We start from the raw sequence: 17,900 nt of genomic DNA on the forward strand, positions 1-17,900 counted from the left end.
AATATTCACTTACGCACAGAAACGAGGAATTAAAATCGTATACAGTTTGTTTGTTGTCGTTCACATCACTTATTCGTTTGTTTGTTTTTTTTTCTTTTGTTTTCAATTGGTTAATAGTTCCAGCCGTGCAACGACCATTTGCGCACTGCTAAGGCGGGATTAGTATATGAGAAAAAGGAATTTCAGTCATATGTAAATTACGTATATCGTTTGTTTTATCCTTGAATGTATCATTACGTTCACTCAAATTCACTATACTCCACTTTCCCCAAACACAAATTTAAGAGGAATGAATAGATAAGTGAAGGGTTAAAACGTGGTAAAACAATGCAAACATAAAACGTTGGTTCAGAATTTGCTTCATGTTTCAATCGGTTAAGCCTTAACTACTAATTCGTTACGTATGCTACTTGGAAATTGAAACAGAAGAAATTCGATCGAACCAGAGCCATCACATAGCTATACAGTTGATTGTAGGTATAGAATTCGAATGGGTAATATGTAGGTTTTTTCGCTTAGTTTTTGTTTTCATGTAAATCGATTGAGGAGATTCTAAGTGCAGATTTGTAACGAGGAAAAGTAAGCCCAAAAGAAAAAAGTCAACAAAGCCTACTTCGATGGCTTCGAACTGTTGTACGGATATATGTTTGCCACAATCCTAAAACCCCGGAAGAATAATTTAACGTGTGGCCATATGTTTAAGATTGGCTATGTAGTAGAAACTAAGAGGAAAATAATACGCAAAGAAAATACTTTATCAAAATAATAATACATCTATACATGCAAACACGGAACCATTTGACAACAATGAGCTCACTACCATCAGTGCACCGGTGCGTTGTCAGTAAGAAGTTAGATTGAGCAATTTTTAATCGTCGTGTGAAACGGATGGCTTCTTGCATTGTTTTTCTTCCAGTGGCTTACTGTTTGTGAGCACCGTTCGCACTGGAAAGCAAGGCCGAACCATCTGCGCGAAACCCGTGAAATGTATCCATAGTAGGCGCTAAAACGTGCGTTGGTTGGATCTATTTCACGGCGACGACTACTGTGTCACGAGCACACACACGCACGTGCAAAAGCACACATTGTTGCCAAATTGTTCCGTGTATTGTAAATTGGCGAGCTATATGGGCCTCTTGCAAAAACGAAGTATACTTGCTACTTTTTTCTTCTTTATCTTTTCCTGGCTTGCCTTGACGGCTTTCTGCTTGATTTTTGATCAATAAAGTTTTAAATTACTTTGATTTACTCTTGTTTTTATCCTTATACTTTAATTACGTATATAAAGTTGCTTTTACAATCTATACATCAGATTCGTACGTTTTGTCGTTTTACTTTTTCTTGTTTAGTATTCGCAATTCAATTAAGATGTAGCAAAACAATGCTCTTCTGTTTTTCTTCTTCTACTTGCAACGCTGTTTGAAAGTCCACTGTTTGCCGCACGTACAGAAACTACAATTCATTCAAATTGTCTGATTTATTCATTTTGTGTCCCTTCTCACTCTGTGTTTTCCATTCGGGTTTTCTGTTATGAACAGGATTCATGGTTCAAGGCATTGTAATATGCTAGATGAAAAACGAGATTATACATACAGACAAGGGAAGCATTGCACCTGAGCCGGTGGTCAGAGTGTGATTGTTTGCACTCACTGGCTTGTTTACCGCTCTTGCTTGTTCACTGTCTCCATTGCTTGTATTGTGTTCTCGCCGTTTTTCTCTATGTTGCACATGCACACTTGCCATTATGTGTCTCTCTGTTTTCATTACCACAGTTTGCATTTCTGTTTACTATCCAGACGTTTTAGAAATTGCTCACACATGGATTTCGTTTCGTTTCTTAGAGCGAGGAGTTACATCCTGGACTTATGGTTTGAAGCTTCTGTACGTGCTGCATACTCCATTAATCATCTCACAGCTACGCTGGTGGCTCATAAGATGTTAATGCAGATTTTCATTGGCGTTTACAGTATTTTCTGTTATGGCTTTTGGCTTGTTCGTTTTTTTTTTCATTACTTTCTTCTAAAGATGACAATTTTGAATCAATGCTTTTTTTGGTATTTTAGTTTTTTTAATTTGTTGTATCTAAAGTAGTACAATTAAGCATATTCAGCGCGATCTCAAGCGAAGTTCTGGCCGTTATCCCAGGGCATTGTGAGCACCCGCTTCGTTTTTGCAAGAAGGTCATAGTCGTACTACGAACATGGGTGCACCACCGCATTGTAGCTCGCCAATATAGGACCATGTGCTCCCGCGAAGGGGGTACTCACAACGTCTGGTGTGCTAGCTCCATCTGTATGTGATGTCGAATCTGCATTACTTCTACCCTCGCCATTGGCACCGCCTAGCTCTGGTGGTTTGGTGGTGTCCCGTTCGTCAATCACTAAATCTATTGGCATTTTACCCTTTAAACATGAAATATATCGATGGCAGAAATTATCGCATAGTTCGTGCACCTGAAAGAGAAGACAGAGATGGGAAATAGGATGTCAGTCGGGGGTCGTTTTCTTTTCTTCACAACACGACGTGTCTCTATGCGTCCGGTTTTGCATTCAGATTGAAGCTAATTGATACAACAACAGGGTCTCGTAATAGGTCCAGTAACAAAGATAGGTCATCAACTATGCAGCAAACCTGAACAATAAAAATCAACAACCAATTCAATGCGCGGGTCCGGCATGCAGCAAACCGAGAGGAAACATCTCATTTCTAAAGTGAGGATGTTCAAACGTCGGCCAGTACTTACAGATCCGAACACTTCGCCACGCTACCACAAGAAATCGACAAGCACAAATACTTTGTTTTATGCCACACGAAGGCGTGCTTGTTTACAAACCGCCTCCGTCCCTCGTCCGGATTCGTATCAAAACACACATAGTACATATTTATTGTGATTACCAACAGAAAATAAGGTAACTCATTCGTATGCTTGAGCGACCCACGCAAGCCGGGAAAGATGCAATTTCACTTCCCTCGTACATTTGATTCAATCAGACTCATTGTATATCCAATACAATACGAGAACCAGAACCAGCTCTGCACCATGCTTACAGCCTGAGATGCGAGGTAAGAACGACGAGTTTTGACAGAAACGTGACGTAACCTATGCGCCTTGACAGAAGAGAATCCGTTGCAATGGAGGTCAACGAAAGAGAAAAGACTGCTTTGCATGTTGCTATTATCCTAACTTGAAACGCTCTGAGCGTAACTTTTAATAACCCATAATGAGACCAACTAGCGTAAGCCCCGTACTAGATCTATACTGCGCTAATACCAAGCTGCATCTCGTTATCACAGAGCTCCAGCAGGCGGCAGAAAATTATTTGCCGACGGTGTTTAGTTTTCAAGCCTACTTCGATGCTTCCACACTGGTTCAAAAGTGCCCGGCAAACTGCAACTAACATGACAACATACCACACCGGTACAAAGTCGTGTGGAGGAATAATAACAAAACTTCCAAGTCATGCTACATTTTTAACGATTACCACGCAAAAATACCCAAACCTCACCGTTTGCTGGTTCGGCTGCCTTTGGTAGAAAATCGCTCTTTCACCACAGACAGTTTGTAGAGTTGCAACTGTCATTTGCACTTTGCTGCGCACCAGCCCTCTTAGACCCGTAATTATTTCACCGCGACCGCGGCATCTCCTCGACACAGTTTCGTTCTTTTTTTTTGTGCGAGTCGTGCTCGGCGTAAAGTTTTGGTGCTCACCGCGCGCTCAAACTGCTAATGTATCATCACACGTCATCGTGATTAAGCAAAAGAAGAATCAAAACTATTCCACACGGGACGGTTCGGCTGAATGCGACGCGACACGCTGATTCTGCCGTCGTCGTCAAGATCAGCGGCCGTCTGACGTTAGGTCTGACTGGACACATTCGGCCGTGTGTTTCGTTAACACCTTCAAGATGCTTTTGATTAAACGCATTCATTTGTAGGAATTCTTTTTTTCTGGTCAGTGTACTCCATGAATGCTCTCCTAATGTTTTTGTTTACCTTTCGTACAATTCAGGGGATTTCGGTACACTAACCGTGTCTGGGTTACATTCGATCCAAATTTTGATTCCAAGAAGGTCAAGCCATATTGAATGGTGCACAATCCCAAGCAGTTACTAGATCAAGCAATGATTAAATATCCAAGATGGCTTTGAAAATTTTGAAATTTTTATTTGAGAATAAGGCAATCCACCTACAATTCTTAATGAGCGCTCAGTTTGCAAATCACACGTGACTGCCAAATAAGCAGAGTTGGCCATGAAAAAGCTGACACATCGAAGTGCCTGACGCTTGGCGTCTTCCATCATTGAAATTTATGCATACCATCTTCGTTTTCGTCTTGTGAGCTTCATTTTTTTCAACCATGAATTTTTAATGCTCCGGCATTGAACATGAAATTTGCATATTCACGTTGCTGTAGGCTAAACTGGTCACATTTTTGTACTCAATCGTAGCATCGGCAACTCTCCAGAAGGGGTACTACACCGCTTGAGCAATCGGCGTTTACGGTTTCGGTCAAAACCTACCGATTAATAGAAAATTGCGTTACATTAAAAAAAAAGGATCGGATAGCCTCTCGGTTGGACCTGCGCGCGAACCCAAAGGTAAACCGGTTTTGGAAGTTAGTAAACTGGTCCAAAAACGGGGCTGCTGGCAAGAAGCGAGCAGCCAGCAGCCAGTGCAAGCGGAAAGCCGAGAATCTTCATTGGCATTTTTGTCTCCCTCGCGACGACCGCGATTGCTTCTGTCATACACCCAAACTGCTCTGTACGGCCGGCAGCAAGCTGGGACTGTCTGGGCTGTGGGAGACAACTATGAAGCGTCTGAAAAAGCTCAAGTGTAGGTTTTTTTTCGGTTTGGATTTCTTGTTATTTTTGGGACTCGTCTGAATGTGCTGTCGAAAGAATAAGTCAAAGATTAACCTTGCTTAGGTTTCGTTTCGCCTTATACGACGTTTTAATTTTATCTTTCACAGATTCTAACATTTTTAAAAATGAATTTCTTGTTCACCCTACTTCTTCTACCTTCGTTGATCTCCTGCTTTCCCTTCTATGGTTTCTTGACTCCACTCGTGCTGGGATATGTTGGATTTTTAAGGAGATGAGAACCGAATTTATGAAAGAGAAAATATCTTTTTTGATTTGAATTTATTCAACACTCGCAGACGACGGTGCGCGCCACGAGAGAAGGGAATAAAATTAACAAAACTTTAATCGTATTTTTGTTTCGTTTCTCCATATTCTCGGTTCATTCGTTACAAACGATTTTGGTCTTGATCTCGCCATGCCCAAAGGCCCAAGGTTTTTTTCTTCGTCAGTTTAAGAAGCACAAACACGGCGGGGTGAGATGCTGCGAGAGAGACACATTCAGATATAAGATATCATTTGAATTTCCCATAAATATCAATATCCACCAGACACAGGCCCGTCATTACCTCTCCCATAAGAGTTTTTTGATCTCTATAATGAAAAGTCTAGCGATAGGAAGGGAGCAAGAAGTGGAAGAAAAAGTAAATAGTTTCACGGCTGGATGTGGACGGAATTTACGAGTTGATCTTTCACAATATTCGAAAACCATCGCTCAGTTTCCCCCGGTCTATACACCGCAACCAAAAAAGGAACACGACGAATCAGTGATCTGAGACGAAATCAATAGCTATCCCACTGTGCCTCAGATTTATTCATAACCGCAGTCAGAAACGCTCACTGCACCATGCCAGGTGATAAGGAGGCTTTGGTCAAATGAATCACCTCGGCGACGGTCTAAATGACGACTACAAACGCAGCAGAATACTGATCGCAGTAGGCGAATCAGAGAGAGAAAAAAATAATAAAAGCGACGGAAATTAAGCCGCGGAAATTTATGTTATAAAAAAGTCTCCGGAAAATTAAAATCTCGTAAATGTGTCCTATATCGATGGACTCAGAGCTCGGTGGAAGCGGTCGAAGAAGAACTATAACGCAATAAAAATGTCTACTTTACGATATTTCCCACCCTTACTGCTTTCGCTTCTTCTTTTCTTCTTCCGAAAGAGTTATCTATCACGGCTAAGGCAACGGAGGCGGAGGTGCAGGGATTCAAACGAATATGCCACCACCAACGTGAATTATATCGTTTAGTTTAAATTAATGTTGGACTACACAAGGGAACTATACGAACATTCACAATTAATTTTAATAATGCCGAGTTTAGGGAAGCATCAAAGGATCTGATAAACATGAGTGATGCCTCATGTTTTCGTCGGATCTGTTTTGAGCTGTTTTATGGTTAATCGTGTGAAAAAGGAATCCGTTCATCGTTGGCTTGGAACATTGAACGCATTTTGGATGGGCGTTTGTTTTCCTTATTACACGCAGAGAAAGCGCAGTCATTCGACATACGAGCCCTAAATCGGGATTTTTTACCGGAAGTCTAATTTTCGTTTTCTAAGTTCCATTCTTGCTTACAGCAATTTTGAGAACGACCCCAGCATATCTTCAAGGGATGCTACGCTTCTTCTTCTTATTGGCATTTGATCACCCACTGTGACATTTCCGCCTCGCATCTTGGTATTCATTAAGCACTTCCATTTGTTAACTGCGAGTTTCTAAGCCAAGTTACCATTTTTGCATTCGTATATCATGGGGCTCACATGATGATACTTTTATGCCCAGGGAAGTCGAGATAATTTCCAACCCGAAAATTTTCTAGACCGGACCTGGAATCGAACCCAGCCAGCTTCAGCATGGTTTTGCTTTGTAGCCGCGCTTTTTACCGCACAACTAAAGTAGGCCCCTTTGATGGTACATGCTTGATTATATTGATATGCAAAGATTTAGTAATATGTGTAGTGTTTAGTAATATCGTCAATGCTTGCTCCATGAAACAAGTAGAACTTTATCAAAGTACACATGTTTAACATGTAAACATACATGAATATTTTTATTGGAAATTTGTTCCTTTAACAATTCGATTGTTTTTTGGATGACTGTAGCCTTTGAATACAATTTTGTTGTGTAACAATGACATTAACTGGAACAGTTTCGTCGAATACAGTTTTTATTATTTTGAAAATAATAAGCCCTGTTTACAGCTGTTCAAAAACGTATTCTAAAGCATGCGCCCAGTGCTCCGTTAACTGATCGATCAGTTTAATAGTTAAAAAGCTCTAATTTCCCGACGCATACACCCCTCTGCAGTCTAGCACTGCAGTGCTCACCATAGTGTGAAACAATTATCTCTAGACCATCTACACAATAGCTACACTGCCTGCTAACCACCAACTGCAGGGTGGTGCACCGAAAGCACGCAACACGACTGTAGAAGGAATAATACACGTTTGATGGAGATTCGGCGATAATTTAAATTTTATTAATACGATAAAAGGAATAATTATTTCACCGGAGGTAAATTAGGCTTAAGCAATCAATAGACGAATTAGCGTTGAAAATGGACGACGCCTAAAAAGAAAAAGGTGGTTTCCCCCAATAAAACAGCTGGCGATGAGCACAGCGAACGTCCCTCGATAATAGGCAAGACACACCTTTTTTCTCCTCCGAGAGCCTATTCCGTCTTCCTCACAAAAGAAAATGTGCCACATCTCCTATTTGACCAAGGTTTCGGCGAACGTTAAATGCTACATTTTAGTCAATTGGTGGAGTGCACAAGTTCTATCCCTCGTCATTTTTTTTGTATACTCGACATCGCCATCCGTGCTAGTGGGAACCGGTCCGAGGAACGAAACAAAAAATGTGAATATCAAAAAATGCTAAAAACGAAAACCAACCACCAAAAACAGGTTGCGGAAATCGTGCACTCCTTCTACCAGCCAAACAATTTTTCGGGAAGGTACACCGAACCGATAAAGCATTTTACGTATCATTTCTTTAATATATTCATACATAAAAACTGCTTAGTGTTCTTTTTCTCTCTTCTACGTTGCATACTTTCTTGCTTTCGGCTCTCTAGCTTATTGAAGAAGCCTTACGTCTCGGGCATGATATTCTTTACTCATTCGTATCGCTATTGGCGAAACTCATGACAAATTATGCAAATCAGCAGCGTTGATGAATTAATATATGCAAAGGGCACATATTATTTCTACTTTTCCAGAGTAGAGCCTCCTCCTGCCATCTTGTAGATCTTTCCAGTTTGATTCACCTTTTTTCGAATATTACACCGTTGTCTAACTCTAGCATTTTGGGCTCTGCAATGGAGAACATGGTGGATGTTTAACAATTTGGTCGACCATTATCGACGTAACAGCAACAACAATCAAAACAACTGAGACTATTTTCACCCAGTTCAATAAAAGTAATGAGCTCGGCGTTCCAGCAAACAATTTCAATTGTATATAATTTCTTGGTTTAATTTCATAGTGAAGAGCTAAAATCATGTAGATTAGGTTTGAACCACGTTTTTTTCTGATTGAACAAAATAGTTGGCATAACAGCAATTATCAAATAAAATAGCAGCATATTTACGATCGGAATAAACTTCAGTCGTTTGTAGACACCTTAATCCCAGGGAAGAAAGCACTACGCAGCAGAGCATTCAATCTGCCTAAACACAGACGAGCGAGTGATTAGCGGAGTAATTTGTAATAGTAAAATTAATTTACATTTTAATTTTCGGTGGAAATTGAACCCAAGGTTCGCTTTTCCGCTCCGCTCAATTTAGTTGGGAATGTTTTTTTTTATATTGCGTTGAGGGGGAGACAAGCAACGCCGGGCACCTGTTGTTGACCTCGCAGAAGAAAAATGTTTTATTGATAAAGCAGATGTAGCAGCGACCAGAGAGGTCCCATCGCCATTGACCGGAAGACATCAATATAAACTACACGAAATTCCTGCGCCATTTCCCATCTTCATCTTCGGTCGCAGCAGGTCGAAACAAGTGGCACAAGTTTTCATATTTAATTCAATTAGAGAAATGAATATATTTGCCTACTGCAGGTTACCCACTTTTACGTAACGCTGCTTGTAAACAAAGGCGCAAGAGCCGGGAAGAGTTGTAAAACTTTATGATACTTGGCGATCCACGCGCGTTCTGTAGCGAGCCATCGCGTTGCTACTGCTGCTACGAGCGGAATCCTTCAGATCAGTGTGTAGGACTAACAGTGCTGTTGTTGTCCAAGAAAAAATCCATAAAAAGCGCAATTTAAATTCTCTCTGTCAAGGGCAATTAATTCGATTATTGGCTGCACTGCGTCAGTTGAGGTATGGACGTTCAGTCATAGATCGGTCAAGATCGGAACCATGTCGTTGGGGAGTCGGTCGGTCGGTGGTCGATCGTACGAGAGGGTATGTGAAAACTTTAACTACTTACTTTTTCAAGCTCTAGGAGGTGAAACCGTAGCACTTGAATAGCTTGCACCATCTGGAAGAATACGAACAAAAATTGCATATTAGTGGATGATATTTTTTTACTAATAGTGTTCCTTCTAATATCGCCGGGCCAACAACTCACGCGACTTTCATTTCAATTCTTGATTACGTTAATTGATTTACAAAATTAAAGCAGTTTCTAATGCAAAATTTAATACTAAGAATTGACACGTTATTGAGCCACGATGCTACTAGAAGATTGAACAGTGTAAATAAAGATACGACCAATACTTACAAGTGAGTCTACTTCGGGGTCCGCCACATAGTAGGGTTTTTCTTGCCGTATCTGCAGGTGCGAAACAAAGAGAAAAACAAGAAAATGGTCATTAATCAATCATAATTATGAGGTGTAATCAAATCCTCTTGCACGACGGGCGTGCAGTCTCGGGATTTTTTTTTTCGTTTTCTGACGCTGACTGCTCAGCTCAGTTGAAGCCAACCCCGCTGCGACACAATCGATACGGTAGAGGCACTGACTGACTCTGACCGGGTGAGTGAAGCATCCGATTGAGGGAAGATTCTTAACAACGTGACGCGTCGTAGTTGGTCCGATTGAAAAAGATTAATATGCGCATGCGTTCGTCACATCGTTTTGATTCCGTATCAAACAGCATGGAGTTAATTCCTCTCAATTTGGATGTCCCTAGTTGATCTCCTTTGTTCTGCTGCTGGGTACAATTGGCGGGTAACCAGCAGAGAGGCGTTCTCTAATTGATAAAACTGTGTGCTGTTGGATTTGAAATCCGAGAGCGAAAATCTACTTTTGAATTATATTTCATAGCAAACATTCCGTGTATAGAGAATGAAGACAAAAATTTATTCAATAACAATTCTGATTTTGTAAGTATATGATCAAATGTTGGTTTAAATCCGATAGCACGCCTACGAAAACCCACATCACCGACAGGTAGGGGAAGCCTCGGACACCTGTCGATGTAATTTATTTGCATGATATTTTCATCAGAATTAATTTTTTTCTTAAAATCATTTTGAAGGCCTGTTCTTTCTCTCAAAATATTACTTCGTATCACAAATTTTTATTAAAAAACTGTGCCAATGACTAAAGTTCTTCATATTAAATCCAAGCTGAGAATTGTTCAAAATAGTTTTTCAAGTATTTAATGGCATAACCATCATGAGAGGTGTACAAATTTTAGTGATATCAAACCTGAATATTGACCAGTAATAATAATGCAAGTGAATCAAAATCAGTGGCTGAAAACTGCTCCAGTTGTTGAGATACCGAAACTGCACAATCGAGGAAACGAACCAAGGTTCAAGGCAGGAAAGGACTTGGGAGAGGATACCATGGTTCCCTTTAGCCTTCGGGGACTGACCAAATATTAATCAATCTACGCATTGACAAACGGCTCTGGAGACACTTACGGACGACAACCCCACGTTGAACCTGATTCAAGAGAGGAACGTGGTGAATCGTAATTCCAATCGGGGATCAGGACTGGAAGTGTCATTTAGAAAACGCATTGTGTACCACTTTGGCAAGCAACTTGGTCACAAACAACGATACTGTAAGTAGCTCAGATAATCAAAAGAAGGATCATCGATTCCAGTGCGAGTTCGCATATGCCATCCGACAAACGTTTCTTAGATGAGTGGGTCCGGCATCAGGAGAAGCATACAGGTTCATCAACATGACCCCAAATAAGTTGGTAATCTGCCGAGATATTCGCTTCGTTGAGGAGGAGTTGGTCCAACCCGCCACCGACATACCCAATCTTTAAAATTTAAATTTTTTAAATTTAAATTTTAAAACGCGTTTTCAATTAATTTGATAACGTTCCTATTCTATAGGAAGAGACATTCGAAACTATTCTGCAACCGTTGATCATAATGCCAGAAGTCAATCAAACTGTTGAATCAATAAACTGTGCCGAAAAGACTGAAGACGATGAAAACTCATGCACCTGTTCCTGCAAGAATATATTCATGAACAACTGGAAGAAACTATTGTAGACATTAAAACAGCCTATTTATATGGAAGTTTAGCTCAAACTGCGTATATACACCAGCCAAAGGAATACGAGACTGATGAACCCGGTGAAGTATGCTATCTAAATAAGAACTTTCACGGTTTGAACGGACGAATGTGGAACCAGCAGTCAATAGCAGTTTTCAAAAACAAGCATTTCTCCAATCATGTGCCGATGCGGGTCTGTACGTACGTACTTGAGGTAACACGCAAGTATTAATTCTTTTGTACGTAGACAACGTGCTCAATAGAGTGATTAAAATTTTGACTTTTTCGCTCCTCTATGCTTAAACGACGACATTTGATGTTTTATTAACCCTCCTAAATTTTTAGCTAATTTGGATGTAACTAGACTGAGCACGCGCAGTTTGAAGTTTGTATGGAAATTACTATAGGAATTGCCACATAAGTGAAAAACTGTTCCTTGTTGCGACCCATTAACTATTCAAATGTAATCGACACGATGTTTTCATAGAATACTTCCCAAGCGAGAGGCCAGTTGTTGTTGCAAAGCGATCTGACTTTTGTAAGCAAAGTTATCAATGAAACAAAAATGCTCATTATTGATATTGATGTTATTCTTTTAAGTGTTAAATTGAAGTATTGAAGTAATTGAAGTATTTCTCTAATAACTTATCTTGCAAACATAGAATCGTTTCGCAACAAAGACGATCGAAAATTTTCTATATTGGCAACGTATTTATATATTTCTAGAGCCGAATAAGCAACGTTGCGGAACGATTTTCGACAAAAGTGACTGATTTCATAGTAATTTTCATACAAACTTGAAACTGCGCGTGTTCAGTCTAGTTACATCCAAATTAGCTAAAAATTTAGAAGGGTTAATAAAACATCAAATGTCATCGTTTAAGCATAGAGGAGCGAAAAAGTCAAAATTTGAATCACTCTAGTGCTCATCCTCAGCGAATCTGGAGCAGAGTATGAAGCTATACTGCAAGCAATGAGTAAGGACTTTAAATTGATGCTGCTGGAGCACTGGATTGATGGAAGATTCACGTTGAATCAACAAAGCTACATCCAGCATTAGCAGATAATCAGAATGTGATTTGACAATTCGAGTCAGAGTGACTGGCAAATTCAAGCCCATTAAGCTATACTTTCTTAATCTAAGCAATCTGTACAAACCAAGGATAATAAATTACTAAAGAACAAGCCTCCCGAAAACCGCGTTTTGAAGGGTACACCAATCAATACGGAAGCAAAGCACGGTTATCATTTTTATTATTTTCAAAACGACTTTTCTGTTCTTTTCTAACAAAGATTCTAACGTCGATTTGACGAATCTGATAGCAAACCAACACTACAGGTGAAGGTTTCTGCTACCTGTTGATGTCGTTGGTTTGCGTCGGAGTGCTATCAGATTCGTAAACTCGACGTTTGAATCTTTGTTCACAAAAGCAGATAAATCGTTTTGGATTTTTTTTCTTGAGTTGTGCGTTGTTTCCACATTGAATGGTGACCAGATTCACTTTCATCGAAAAATATTTGTTGTTCGTAGCAGTAAGAGAATAGTGTGCCGCTGTAACTACGCTCACAACAGGTATTTCATAACCTAGTTTGAGCGTAGTAGCAACCACCTTTCTACATGACTGGTATAGAAAATATTTTCAAAATTTTTTGAGCGTGCTTACAGCGGCACACTAGAAGTGAACTTTTTGGAATCCGTATGGTGAAAGATATTTATGATCATTTATTTATATTAAACAAAACTCCTTCGTGGAAAATAATTCAATAGTCGTAGTAGCGATGGTCTTTGAGAAAATATGCGTTAGATGTACACACAAACATTACAAATTTCTGTCGGTTAACTTCATGAACATCATGCTTGAATAGTTTACCAAACAAATTTGCCGAGTCAATATGTCAAATGACTTGAAAGGACATCCCAGAACCGAACCAAAATTTATGACTCCAATAAAGGAGTTTAATAGCTCACAATACACTCTAAGCATGGGTCATAAAAAAGGAAAGATTCCCAATACGCTTCCCCGAAGTCAGTCTTCGGCAAATGCAAATTGTTTTATTATCTTAACCTTGTTCGAGCAACAATTATCCAAACCTCCTTGCTACATGCTGAGGTGATTCGATTATCCTAAAGCTCATAAACCGTCTACCTAGGAGACAAGATTCAGGCAGAGAGGAACAGCCACGAAGAAAGAGGTGTTTGTGCGCGCGTGCTTTTGGAAACACGTGACAACTGTCTAAAACACATTCGTCAAACGGAGCCGTGAGTGCTAGCTGTGAGAATCGTAAATCTTGGGCAGGGGTTGACGAAAAGCCGGGAGAAAACAAAAAATCTCCCTTTTTCCCGTATCATCATGTGCAGAATAATTATACCGGAGCGCTATAACCTACCATTAAACCGTTCCAGAGGTTTATAGCCATGTTATTACCAAATCTACACAAAATAAACATATTTCCATGGCATACGCTGCTGCGCGGCCATCGCTTGCTTCGCTTTTGTTTTATTCTCCCGATCATTATAAAAATATAAAAGCAGGCGATGTGCGCGATTGGGCCGAAGGTTGCTCCGTTGAAGTTATGATTGAATGATGATCAGTCATTATGGCCACTCGTAGGGTCCTATTATAGCTGAGGAATTTTCGAAGCTCAAACTAATGCGCGCCCAGCCATATTATGAAAAAAGTTTTCATCTTCCATCGGTTCTCTTAATTTTTTTTTCTTCAATGTGTGGAAGACACCCAAATCAAAGCTGCTTCATTTTGACGGGCTGAATGGCTAACTGACTGACTGACTGATGACGGGAGGAGAAAGAGAGAATGCCACGCGTTGAAGGGATCACATAAAGGCCAACGAAAACAACTCTCTTGAGATAATTTATGGTTGTTGTTGATAAATATTGTAAAATCTGCTAAAAATCGTTATAATTTATGGTTCACTTTCGTTTTTCCATGCATTAAAAATGGACAACCCAAAAACGTGCGACAAGCAGATGTATCTTTCTTAACTGTGCAAAATCACACCTTCAGGTTGCGGTCAGTTTTATGAATTGGACTATGTGATAATCATCGTTATCGTTATCTATCGTTATCTACATACAATTTATAGGAAGCCGTAAAAACATGAAACATTTAAACCTTTTCATCCATCAAAAACGCACCAAAACATTTCTTCATCAATCTTCCCAAATACTGCAATTGATTAACGGTTCCTGCAGGTTGTTGCTCATTTCATTACCGCGCCTTTCGCCTTTCAGCAAACACGTAGGGATTTACGTTCGAGATGCAATCCAAATCGTTCTTGCAGTACGCACTGAGGCGTAGTTGTAAAAAAAACTAAAGGAATTATAAGCGAAACGAAAAACACAACAGATAGAAGAATTTTCGGATTTTAAGATGCGTCTCTATTTAAGGGTTCTCTGTGGCAGAGTCTTCACGCTGCAGAGGTACTACAATACCGGGTTCCGCTCGTATTCTCTCCGTAAATTGGATTTGTTCCCTGCTACCTTTGACACTGCCATTCGTTTCACAACTTCAAATACATCGATTGAAAGAGAAACCGTATTTCAATGGCAGCAAAACAAAATCGTCTAGAATTTCAATTCTTGTAATTGAAAAGCTCGTTTTTCTTACAATTCATCCCGGGACACAGTTTGGGACCTTCGAAACAAAAACTGCGCATCCTTGCACCAATTCTCAGTATAAAATTTCCTTTTACTTTTGTGTTCGTGCTCTCCGTCTACGTCTCTTCCTTTTGCTGCCCTTTTTTCCAATTGTAAAAACTAGGGGTCCTGCCTGAAGCCTGCAGCAATGTGCCAGGTTAGGCCTAACTAAATCGACGATGCAGAATGAAAATGCTGTCGACGAGGTAGGCTTCGGGGAAGTCACACAGTTTTGGTTAATCGTTCCGATGTGGATTAGGAGGGTAGAGGCTATAGTGGATTAGCCTCGGCAAACAGCAACACTCGGGGACAGAACTGTGGAATTCATTTCGCCAGCATCTGTCCGATTTTATTATCAACCCTAAAACAGCTCCGTTATGCGTCAGCTGTTAGCAGCGCACACACAGGTCGGATTTGTAAAAGGTGTATGTACAAAATAAGCTTTGTGTGTAATAGGAGTGTTATGTTTGAAATGATACGCAAGCGTTACTGAATATTGCAATAATAACAAATTAATGTTCCTTTCGAAATGTATTTGAAATATTGATTAACATGCTTCCAATGTACATTTAGTACTGAAATTCGTACACAGTTCATTTATCCACTAAAATGTAATATACCGCCTTCACCGACAGTATGGTTGGATAACAAAATCGTTCAAAAAGGTCTCTTATAATTTAGTTTTCTTGCCCTCAGATACAATCAATCTATTCTACAAGTATTCTTGAAACAGTGACCCATTCTCACACCCTTTTAATCCATTGTCACCCCAACGATGGTACTAGAGAATAAGATGTTATACTAAATATTCATTCAGTGAGCTTGCTGGCGTCTTGCTTTCATGTTTATCCTGTCAAACTATGACGATCTCGTGTCCTGACTGTTACTTCTTCTGTCTTATAATCAAGTTCATTCTGAGGTCCATCCGTTTGCAACTTTATACCATAATGAATGATCTAATTTCGAGCAACGTTTAACCAAAAGTTGCCAATATTTATAATTCTCTTACAATCAATTCTTGATCACCCGTGACACTACTGAACGATCGTTTAGTGTTCTTCATGCAATAAAACATCATTTACTATGAATGGATTGCTTTCATCTACAACGTAAGTGATTAATTCTAGATCATTATCTGTATATTAGAAATTGGATCTTTACTCTTTTGTTTTGTTTGTCCTTTATTTCGGTAAATTTGTTTCACAGGAGAATTTTGACCAACAACAATATTCTTTTTGCTAGATGCTAGCTTTTTGCTTAATGCTTTAAGATTTGTACAAACCAATCAATAAATCAATGTCGAAACAGTGCTAGAGAATCCAGAAATGAGGCATCCCTTATCATTGTGAAAAGGAATGATCACAGCTGACGTTTTTAAACGGGTGAAAATTATTGAGAGAAAACTTAAATAAGCAAATCTTATGCGTGACCTACAATTACACAAAGTCACGTCAGTCTTTCATGACGAACATACTGAAAATTTAATCGATCACAACTGCATCAGCCGAAAATGGAGACGAAACCTGCTTAATGTCGGGAATAAACGTATCGCTGATCATCACCATTTAATTGACGAGATCCGAGTAAACTTCGCTTGGATTTGGCAGCGGGAGGATAGACTTGCGAACAGCGACTCAACACACGCCGACTAGAAGACTCGGCTGAGAAGAGATGGTTCGTTGAAGAACTTTTAAATCGTGCAGCGGATATTCCGAAGGGTGGCAGCGCAGAAAAATGGCCATCAAGAATGGTCTATCGAACATACTATGAACATCCTTGCGCACTCAGCATAAAGAATGGATTATTGATGCAGTCTGGAGTGGTGAGACTGAGGAGCTTAGAGATAGAGCGGGAAAAACCAGACCAGCCAAAGATGAGTCCCGTCTATAAAAATATAGAATGAAGTTAAATGCTGCTACAGATAGGACAAGCAAGTGTGAGTGGACTGTCTGTGCGACGAAGTAAGGAGTAAGCCACAACAACTAGCAGTATTCATCTTTTCTAAAATATCTCACGACACCTGAATTGAGCATGGTCAAATCTCTATTATCTGATCCCGAAGTTTCCGAAAAAAGGAGATCTGACTATGTGACAACTGACGGGCCATCGTACTACTCTGAATTATTTTCAAAGTTCTGTGCAAAGTTATCTTACATATATCGAATACAGAAGAAGATAGACACCACTATCCGATGGAAGTAAGCAGGATTCTGCCCCAGAAGTTCATATGTCATGAATTCCAAGAGTCCCCCTATTTGGTATCCACGAAAAACTTCCGATTGTCTGAGCTACGAAAATCTGTGGGGCGCCCTCAGACGCTAGGGTTTTCCGGATAAAATCGTCGACCGCAACGAAGCGCAGTATGAAGCTTTTACGTCCAGAGACCTGAATAGCGGAACTTTATCTGACCTTACCCGGTAGTTGCCAGAGTGAAGCAAGAATGTAGTTTATCTCCGCTTTTATTCCTCTTCGTAATCGACCAGATCGTGATGGGTGTGGTTGACCATGTATTAAATAGCAGCCTATTACTATGAAGCACCTCAACGACTTCGATTTAACTGATAATGTTTCTCTACTACCGCAACGGTGCTCTGACATGCAGAGTGGGCTGAACGACCTGGCCGAATGCCCTTCAACGGTGTTTTACAACCAATGTCAACAAGACCACATCGTAGAATGTTAACAGGAACAACCCCTTCAACTTGACTGTAGCCGGGAGGCAGTGGAGAGAAAACATTTAATATATTGGCGATCACTTAGCGGTGAACCGCGGAATCATAATCGACATAGCAGCACAAATGAGAAAGCATAGCAATGTTTTGGCGAGTAAACAAAACATACGGAGCTTCAATCAGATTAGTCTACGCACTAATTTTCTTGAATAATAGCGGAGTGGTCCAACAACTC

The 17,900-nt window shown here is 40.0% G+C and overlaps 1 protein-coding gene across 1 annotated transcript in view; it reads right to left on the minus strand.

The window, feature by feature from the left end:
• Positions 1–17,900, minus strand: part of LOC134205300 (homeobox protein homothorax-like) — a 128,579-nt gene that overhangs the window by 62,736 nt on the left and 47,943 nt on the right. The window contains exons 4-6 of the mRNA XM_062680438.1: positions 9,596–9,646; positions 9,302–9,352; positions 2,268–2,453 (exon numbers count right to left, since the gene is read on the minus strand). Coding sequence (XP_062536422.1) covers positions 2,268–2,453; positions 9,302–9,352; positions 9,596–9,646 — 288 coding nt within the window. The remainder of the gene's footprint in view (positions 1–2,267; positions 2,454–9,301; positions 9,353–9,595; positions 9,647–17,900) is intronic.

This window comes from Armigeres subalbatus, chromosome 1 (genome assembly GCF_024139115.2).
Source record: "Armigeres subalbatus isolate Guangzhou_Male chromosome 1, GZ_Asu_2, whole genome shotgun sequence".
Taxonomy (NCBI): domain Eukaryota; kingdom Metazoa; phylum Arthropoda; class Insecta; order Diptera; family Culicidae; genus Armigeres; species Armigeres subalbatus.